General features: G+C 32.5%; 1 protein-coding gene across 1 annotated transcript; it reads left to right on the top strand.

The window, feature by feature from the left end:
• The first annotated feature begins 6,429 nt into the window (after positions 1–6,429).
• On the top strand, positions 6,430–8,799 carry LOC144556953 (uncharacterized). The gene is made up of 3 exons (XM_078305466.1): positions 6,430–6,810; positions 7,196–7,406; positions 7,571–8,799. The coding sequence occupies exons 1-3, from the start codon at positions 6,431–6,433 to the stop codon at positions 8,756–8,758; spliced, it is 1,779 nt and encodes a 592-aa protein (XP_078161592.1). The 5' UTR covers position 6,430; the 3' UTR covers positions 8,759–8,799.
• Positions 8,800–10,670: the final 1,871 nt, after the last annotated feature.

The raw sequence follows: 10,670 nt of genomic DNA, 5'->3' as shown, positions 1-10,670 counted from the left end.
GCCTCTGGTTTGTTTGAGTCTTCTATGATGAATTCTAATTTTTCTCGGTTGCTTAGAGAAAGAGTTATGGCTCTGGCCCAAGACAGATAATTTCTACCATTGAGCAAATTATGGGTTAGTCAGAGAGGAATTAGTAGCATCAAACAATTGATGCCCTTCTTGAGTTATGTTTGCTTTTTTTTTTTTTTTTTTTTTTTTCTGATTTTTTGTTATGGGTTTTGTCTTTGGTTATGTATCAGTTTTACTGGTAAGAGGCGTTTTTATGGGTGTTGTTGTGATTTTGGGTTTTATGCTGTTATCCCACCTTGTTCTGATACCATGTTGAAATTATGAAATCTGAGGAGATGAATTTTTGTATATTGAAAAGAGCTTTATTTTTACATAGATACTACTCTATTTGTATTACATGTTTCAATGGTTATATTTTGGTAGTTGGTACCGGGGTACTCTTGATCAATCCTAATCTGTCGATCTATGATGGAGGGCTAGGATTGATTCTATTCTACTCAATTATTTTAACAACAATTTATCTCTTCAATGTCTTCATCATAATTTCCATCTCCATTAAAAGTTCAAATGATTCCTGTCAAAAGAAACAAAAAAGACAGATATAACAAACTATTAATCAACAATTGTTCTTTGGTTGTTATATAACTAACCAATTTGGGCTGAAAAAAATAATATACTCTTTTAGCATTGCATTATAACTGGTGCGCGAACCCAGTCTGCGGTGGTGGTAGGATACAAAATCTCTTCCCTTAGGTGGTATTCATTTAATTGTATTTTATGGTAGTGGTAACTAAAAAAAATTCGGTCCTATGGGTTTTCAAGGGTAAAATCAATTTATGGGCATTTTTTCTTTGAGGGTGTTCGGCACATAGTTATATTTTCTAATTCAATTTTCAAAAAATTACTTTTTTTTTTTTTTCCTTTCAATAGTAATACTTATTGGATAAATAAATTAGGCCGGAGGTCCTTTTTTTTTCAATTGGTGGAGCTGCTAAGTTGCTTCATTGATTTTATTAAATTTACCATTCAAAATGGACCACCGTTTAAAGAAACAAATTTAATCAAAATTCTAAGCCCAGCTGAGTACAATTATGTAAACAAAGCCTCCATTTAAATTAATTTTGTACCAACTAACATCATCAATCAGGGCATTTAAATCAATTCTGTATTTACCGAAGAAAAAATTGAGCAACTAATAGTTGAGCCTTTCAACTCTGACGCATATAAAAATCAAGCATTCTTAAATAAAGACTAAAATTAAAGAATAATTTTAACTTGATTAAAATTAACAATCAAACACAAAAATAAAAATTTAATGCATTTCAACTGTACAATAATAATTGATCAATCACAAAACTAAAAATAATTAAACAAAACAAAATTTAAAATTACAAGAAACTTTAAACGAACAAAACACAAGACTAATTTTTAAGTTAAGTTCCTATTCTGATGTCTACCATAATCATACCACATAAGCCTAGCAATTTCATCATTTCCTGCCTGATGTTGATTGTTAAGTCTTTCAACATCTTCGCCGTACTCTTCATCTCCATCTGGTACATCCACAGTATCATTTGGATCAATTTCCAAATTAGCATCCGCAGTCCAAATGGCATTGCCATTGTGATATACAATAAAATTGTGTATAATATATGTGGCTTGAACTACAATAAAGTAGTCATGATCACTCCTTTGTCACTTTTCAGTGTGTTGTCAATTTACTAATTTATCACTTTGCAGTGTGGTTAGTTCACTATGATATCACTTTTCAGTGTGTTGTCAATTCACTAATTTATCACTTTGCAGTGTGTGGTTAGTTCACTATGATATCACTTTTCAGTGTGTGGTCAGTTCACTCATTTATCACTTTGCAGTCTGTGGTCATTTAACTCTGATATCATTTTTCAGTGTGTGGCCACTTCACTAATTTATCTCTTTGCAGTGTGTGGTCATTTCACTTTGATACACTTTGCAGTGTGTGACCAGTTTACTTTGATATTACTTTGCAGTTTGTGGCCAGTTTACTCTGATATCACTTTGCAATGTATAGTCAATTCACTCACTTAAATTTTTTTAGAATATAATATGTATAGTTATATTGATCATAATTAGTGATTAGTATCAATACACTTAATATAGTTTAATTTTAGTATTACATCTATAGAAAGAAAAATAAATCAATATCCTAACAAATTTCTCATGCATTTGCTGAACACCTATGCTCTAAAATTTCTCATGAGTTAAATTAATGAATAATTATAACAAGCCCCTCACCCCTGTCCCCCCATTTATCCTCGCACTCTCTCACTTCCTTAACTGTCATATCCCCTCACTTATTTGGCTAAAAATTTCCATTTATCCCCGCATTAAATTAGAGTCATTTAATACCAATCCCCGCATTAATTATGCTTTCCTCTAATAACAATTCCCGCATTAATTATTCCTTTAAAAATAATTTCCGCATTAATTATACTGTTATCTAATAACAATCCCCGTTAATAAATGTTTATTTGTTATTTTTGAGAAGTATTTATCCATGTAACATAAAGTATTTAGCCATATAACATAAAATATTTATCATTATGTATGAGAGTATTTATCATTGATGTTTACTGTAAGTTGCAATTTGTTTGAGAAATATTTATCTATGTAACATAAAGTATTTATCCATGTAACATAAAATATTTATCCTTATACATGAGAGTATTTATCATTATGTCTAAGAATATTTATCACTGATGTTTTACTGTAAGTGCAATTATGTTTGAGAAATATTTATCTATGTAGCATAAAATATTTATCTTTGTAACATATAGTATTTATCCATGTAACATAGAGTATTTATCATTATGTCTTAGAGTATTTATCATTGATGTTTTTACTGAAAATTGAAATTATGTCTGAGAAATATTTATCTATGTAACATAAAATATTTATCATTATGTGTGAGAAGTATTTATCATTGGGTGAGGGGATTGTTTATTTAATGGTCCCCAATTGTGCGGGGACAATCCAAAAAAAAAGGAAATTTTGTGCGGGGATAACTGACAAGTATTTATGAGGGGATTGTTTATTTAATGGTCCCCAGTTGTGCGGAGACAATTCAAAAAAAAAGGAAATTTTGTGTGGGGACAATTAATGGATTGATTTATTCAGTCATAAATAGAGATCATTGCATAGGGATTAATACTTTGCAAATTCAGGATAAATACTTTGATGCTTCAAGTTAAATACTAACATTTTTTGCGGAGTATTAATGATTGAGCGATCCCTCCCATGACTTTTTTGGCAGTTAGTGCGGGATTTTTTGCGGGGATAGACCTGCGGGGATTGTTATCATGATCCTAAATTAATACCTTTGGTTTTGACAAATTAAAATTTTCATTCCCATAAAATTTCCATGTTGCTGAACGGGCCCTTAAAATGGTGTTAACCTTACCAAACCAAGAACTGTACACTGCCAAATCTGCTTCTTTCTTTGCTGTTTAGATTTTTGAATTTTATTTTATGTTATAGATAAAAAGATATGATAATATTCGGCTATCTAAAGTTATAAATTTTGGATTGAATATCAACTCTCTAATCAAAAAGATATGAATACAAATTTTCCATGGAAATTGTATTATATTTCTGATTGGTCATGATTTCTTTCTATTTTTAAATGTCATTAAGGAATTTTTGATTTGATTGATAATTGATTAATCATGCCTTCATTTCTTTCTATTTTTTTATATCATTTAAGGAATGTTATTTGTAATTTCATATGGCATTTTGTTAGAGATTTTTTTTATGAAAATATGTTAAAAATAAAAAAAATTATGTCATTTAGTATATTATTTAAGGAATATTATTTATATGTAGATGTCATTTAATATGGTATTTAAGAAATATTATTGTCATTTAATCTAAATATTTTATGAAAATATGTTATTTTGTACAAAATTTTATTGTTCTCTTATAATATATATTTTCGTTACAACATACATGCACAGTACTAATATAATATGATTTGCTAATTGTTTAAGAAAATTGTATAATCCAAGCTGTAGTACTTTGCTGCGATGGGGAGTATTCCAAATGTAATATATATGTTAATTTAGAAACGAGAAACAGTTTGTTACTACAATATTTTTCACAGCTGTTGCTCTTTTTTTGAAACAACTCATTCTTTCAATCTGATCTATATATAATGTCAGCTTCTTTTTTTTTTTTTTTTTTCTTTCAATATATGCCAAATAAAGCTTCTAAATTGAAGGTCTTCTGAAGCCTTTTTTTTTACCTAAAAACTTGAGATCCTAAGTCATTTAATTGCACTTTCTTTTATACTTAAAAAAGAAAAATAAATTATTTATATAAAAGACACTAAAATTTTACTTATTTTAATATGGAGACAGGCTCTGTTTTGATATGTAAAATACAAAAATTCTTTAGCTTCATTAATTCTCAACTCTTTCAGAAAAGGTAGAGGGACTAGAATAATACGGTACCTATTTAGATAAGTAGAAATCTAAGAAAAAATAATATCATTCAAGAGAAGTAACTTCACAAAGAATATTTTCTTTTTCTAGTACCATATATGTCATCTGAATTGGTTTTCTTAATTTATTTATTATTGTAAATAGAAAGCTGGAGGCAACGAATGATGAGGAAAATTAAAGAACCAGCAGTCAATTCTCTGGGGTTTTTTTTTTTTTTTTCTCTAACATCTCCTTTAGTCTTGAAAATTGGTACAAATAATTTACAGATACGGATACATATACGATTTATACAGATACAGATACATTTTTTTTATTTCAAAAGAACGTAGATACGGATTCCAAGAATCCCACTCGACTTCTCTCAATGACCTGGAAATTAAACACGTATTAACAAATTTCTTTCTTTTTTTTGCTGAAACTATTAAACTTTTTGTAATCAAATTTCATTTTCGAAACCTACGTCAGACGAGCTATAGAGCCAGCCAAATTCTAATAAATTATAAAAAAGTTACGCTTGACGGTAAAACATTTATTATATCATGAGTAAATAAATGAGATATTATTCTTATATTTATATTGAGGAGGGTTTAAATGGACCATAATTTTTGTGCCATAATATGCTCCATATTTTTATTTTTATTTTCAAAGTCCGAACAGTCGATTCGAACCGCTCAACATGATCTTCATAATAAAATTTGCTTGGAGACCAATTTTTATATTTTTTAAAATTTGTTTACTATTTTTTTTATAGGTACAAAATCACTTTTTTAAAGAGATTCTCGACCATCCGATAAAGTGATATTGTACATATGTAAAAAAAAATAGTAAAACAAATAGTAAAAAAAAATCTAAAAAAATATAAAATTTGGTCCCCAAGAATATTTTATGATGAAGATCATGTTGAGCTGTTCGGATCGACTATTCAAATTTTAAAAATAAAGATAAATGATATGAAGCATATTAGAGCATAAAATCATGGTGCATTTGAACTCTTCTCATTTATATTTTATACCTTAAAAGCATTTTAACTTCATGTACTAGCTGTTTATATTTAACTGTAGGAGTGTTTATATTTCATAATGACATAAAAAAATATTTGTCTGAATTATATTCGTATGTATTTTTCTTCTAATGAAAAAAATAATAGTTAAAAAAAATATTAGTTATGTTATATTGTATGAATTAAGTGAATTATATCTATATTCATATACATTTATATTCGACAGGTATTCTTATCGGTTTAATATTCATTTTCATTTTAATATCCGATCATTATACGGACATGGTTTTACTATCCGATCCATTTGCACCCCTAGGTTTAACCGAACACGTATCATCTGTATTAATTAATTCATCTCGGCCGTTGATATTAAACAAAGCTAATCCAGCTGTCTGATTTTAACAGAGGGACTCTTTAATGTTAGTACGGATCTTAAAGAAGATCAGATGGTCCAGATACATTAACTGAAAAGATAACTACAAGCTGCACGTAGAATGAATGGCACACTGGATCCAGATGAATGAAATCAGGAATGGAAATCATTCTGATATTCTTGGAGCGCCTCTTCCATTATACAAAGATTGTATGATCTTCATAGTTCATAGATTTATTTCTTCTATACTTAGATAATGTGTAATGTTATATATTTCTATAATTAGCTAGGCAAAATCAGAGTGTATATATGATTCTTTCTCTGATTAAACCATAAGGCTGTAATCTATATATATAAAGCATGACATACAAATTGTATGTATGCATAACATTGTACTAAATTATTCAATGAAATAAAAACAGTGGAAGGGGTTGGGCGGAATGTGGTGTTAAACTACTTGTTTAATTTATTTTTACATAATCCTAATTCTCCGCCTCTTTCTTTTGCCTCTTTTTTTGGGTTAGGGTTACACCTGATCTCTTCCAATTAATCTCGTAGTTTAATTGGATGATGGATGTGGATTCATCCATGGCGAAAGAGCAGCATATTCGGGGCCTCTATACCTTCGAGCTTTCATCGGCTCAATCGGCAGATGCTCCATATCCACATGGCCTTACACCCGAAGCTCTGATAGCACTTGGAGAGGAGGGAGCCCAAGTCTTAGTGTACTCAGGGTCCCGCCGTATGATGTTCCATGGATCCAAGGCGATTCAGGGGAACTCGGTTATGCCTTGTTTCGTTCACCACACCTGCTCTGAATCTACACCAATTGGAGAGGGAGAGGGGGTTCTTGGCAGTCCAGATGCACCAACAGTTGAGTCTGATGATACAGATATATTCGCTGATGTTAACCCCAACTATCATAAGTTCATCGTGCAACAGGAACAAAGGTTATTTCTCTCTTGTACTATATTGCATTATTGCTTCCTTTCCTTTTGAGACCTGACAATATCTATTTGGGTTCTGATTAATAAGATTTCTCCATGTCTTCCAGGAAAAGTGTTGCTCAAGTAGATAGAGCCATACTGCATTAAATTAATCACAGTATATTTGTCAAACCAAATGAGTTACCAACCAGAAAGTTACTCTGTATGACTGTATGTCAAGAAAAACTGAATTAGGCTATGTAGAAAGTCAAAGCAGTCAAATGGGGTTAGGAGAAATAATTGAAATTGTGAAGTCGGTATTGCTCTAAAAAATATGATTAAATTTCATTTATCATGATCTGCATGGCCACTAATTTAAAGCTGTAAACTTTTGTACCTTTCAATTTAGCACAATGCGCTTCTGGAGGCCGACAAAAGATATGGTACTGGTCATCAAGAGAGTGATAGCTCAGTGTCTACGCACTAATGGGATATTTGCCGAATTATTTCCCAGGGCTAAGCGAAATAGGAAGCAGCAACTGCTAGAAAAGGAGGGGGGTTCATGTGAAAAATCTGATGTAAAACTGTCAAGCACCATCAATAATTCTAGCCTGATAGTTGTAAGCATTCTATTCTTGGCCAAGCATTATTATAACCATTCTTGCTGGTACTGAACTTGTGAGTTTACGGCCACTCTAATGACTCTGGATGTGTGTGTGCGCGCACGCGTCCCTTGTGAGCTCACGGCTGCTCTAATGACTCTGATTTGTTTTCTGCTTGACAGATAAAGAAAGATGCAGGAAACATCAATTTGTGCCCCTGCAATTGTTGTCGAAATCCAACTCCATTAACTAAGCAGGTGATGAAACGGGTGAGGGAAAAGGATGAGGGTTGTGCAATGGTAGTTGTCTTTGTGGAGTGGAAATTGAGCACACCTGCCTTATCGGCGCTCCCCCTTGTACCTTCTCTCCACAGTGATCTTCCTTGGTTTTACATGGCTAAACCTTTGACAAGCCGAGCTAACCACCTTTTCGGGAACATTATGGCACGGCAGAGCTTTTTGGTAGCCAATTCAGGTTTAGAATCTAGTTCTCGTTTAGTGTACTCCAAAGATGGATGGTTGCTCTTGCGTGGGCAAGAAACGTTGTATTTTGGCAGGGGATCGCATGGATTTGCCAAGCCGAGGTACCCAGTGTTTTTATTGAATCCCATTACTGGGGCTCGCGTGGATTTGCCAAGCTTCCATTATCCAATTGGGCGTGCAAAATTCTGCACCACATCCCAGGGCACTCTGGGAGTTGTTATTTTTGTTTGTTTTATGACAACCGGTGTGAGGGTATACATGGTTCGACCTGGTGGTGCATACTGGGAGGAGCATCCTTATATCTTCAAACATGGTGAAATTGGAACAATTAAGAAGGTTTTATTATGTGGCAGCTCTGTGTACTGCTTTTTCACATTGCACTGCCTTATTTTCAAGCTTGCAGATCTTAGCTGGCATCTTCTAACAGGTGGGAGCCTCAAGCACGATCTCGCCCACTACGAGCCTCTTGAGGTCGAAGGAAAAGTTGTGGTGGTCGGCCATCCAGAGTATTTCACCAATCCTCTGTTGGGATGGGGCTCAATACCTTCCTTTAGGATGGACATAAGTGGAGACAAGTTTGATTGGGTAGAGATAACAGGCAGCGATGCAGGGTGCATCTGGTTTATCCACCGTCTTCAATCCTTTTGTGTCAAGACTGCAGGATCTGTGCAGAAGATATGCTGGTTTGCAGCAAGAGGATTAAGTGCACCGAAATGTGGTACTGCATATGCATTACATTGTTTGAATTTGACTACACGTGCCCACTGTAGGCTCACCGCCGACTCGGTTTTTAGCAGCCATCATGCATGGGTTGACCTAAGCTGCCCCTCTGACCCTAGTCTATTAGATCGTGGGATAACCAGCGATGATCTTCTTCCTGGCTTCTAAATTGACATCATATTTATACATTCTGTTATCTACTTCTTTTTTTTTTTAAACTGACATCATATTTATATATTTTGTTTATATATTATGTTTACCCCTTGTCAATTTTGTGTTCGTTGCATAAGACTGCAGTGCTATGCTTGTTCTTTTTTCCAATGTAATACCTGACTTTTGGAGCTGTTAATTACTAGTGTGATCATATCTGAACTATTTTGATTTAGAATTGCTCGTGTTTGCTCCTGGTAGAAATGCTTGTGTTTCCTTTTCTATGCTTGTGGGTTTACTATGAGTACATAATTATGTAGCATACTAGAATCAACCGGTGAGATTCTCAGATTCAAGATAGCGGATTTAGTTTTATTTGAGTATCATCCCTTGCAGCTTATAGTTTGAAAATAATCTCACTTGATGTCACCTTCTTGTCACCCTTTTAAAAAATAATCACAAAAGAGAAAGAAGCATGTCTGAATCAGATGGTAAGCAAGACGGATGGGCCAGGATGCATTTGGCATCTGAAAGAGATGCTATTGGTGTGTTTTCTGGTTTAAAACTGGGAATCGAATCGTTGTAGTTGGAACATAAGAATGAACTTTGACCTAAACTTAGTTCCAGTGACTAAACAAGGTTAATTTATGGTTGATACTGAAATAAATATACAAGGCACTGGTTTGATGACAACATTCAGGGGCGGAAGATAATGCAATTGAAAGGTGGCTGAGTAAACCCCAATATTTTCATTTTTTTTAACTAGTACCTAGAAATTTTACTAAAATTTATATTTGGTATGCCTCAGCCCCCCCTATGATGATACGTAAAATTTAGAGGGTTGCAAGTGCAAAAGTAACATCAATTTTTAATTGTTTTGAGATGGTTTCACATGACCCGTGACCAAAGTTGTGTAATATTATAATATAGAGCATTCTTTTTGGGATGGTTTGGTGTGACCGGTCAAAGTGCTTTAATATTAAAATATAGAAATTTACAGGTTAAAATTGAAAGAAGACTGTTGCACGTGGAAATAAAAAAAAACAAGTTATTGTAAGTTTAGAAGAACGAAAAAAGCAGTTATAAAAATAAAAAGCAAAGAAAATAGTGAAGAATCATATTTTGTATAGTTTTTGAATTTTATTATAATATTTTTTGAGTATATGATGTTTAGTTGGTTAGCCGCCCCTATACTCAAATAGAATATGCATCAGTTGGACCCCAGGGGAAGAATCGATCACTATCAGGAGTGCGTTTTGAACATCCATACTTCCATGATGTGCATTTCATTTCCCTAATTTCAGGAATTTGAAATCTTCATATATATATACTAGTATCGTGCTCGTGCGTTGCGACGGGGCCATATTATATAATTGAATAGAATATGAAAAGATTTTGTTATTGATATTCGCACAAAATTAAGAAAAAAACAGAGATCCAAATAATAAATAACAGTAAAAGAAACAACAATAAATGAAAAAAAAAAATATAACATGAAATTTTTTTGAAGTATTATTGCCATTGATCTCTTCGATATAGTCCAACATTTTTGAAAATAAATAAATAAAATATAAAAAATGTATTATAATTGTCCAAATTGAAAAAATATAATAAAATACTATTTTTAGTTTTGACAAATTAACAATAGATTGATGAAAACACACAGCATTAACTTGTTGACAGTGCAAGCTGCTGAAACCCAAGATGTTGCTAAGTTGCCTGAAAAACCAATACATGATAGACTCCTTTATAGAATAATTAAGAAACAGGACAGACAAAAACACTTTCACCAAATTAAATGTTCAAAGGGGACATGAACCAACGTAGGATGATATTGAGAAAGTAAAACAAAATAAATTTATTGAATAAGCAAACTAAAATATGTAATTTTATTTTTATAGATGCGCTAGATCTGTAATTGCTCCACCTC

The sequence above is a fragment of the Carex rostrata genome, chromosome 7 (genome assembly GCF_964058835.1).
Source record: "Carex rostrata chromosome 7, lpCarRost1.2, whole genome shotgun sequence".
In the NCBI taxonomy this organism is placed as follows: domain Eukaryota; kingdom Viridiplantae; phylum Streptophyta; class Magnoliopsida; order Poales; family Cyperaceae; genus Carex; species Carex rostrata.
The sequence above is the reverse complement of the archived record's forward strand: the minus strand, read 5'-3'. Positions and strand labels throughout refer to the sequence as shown.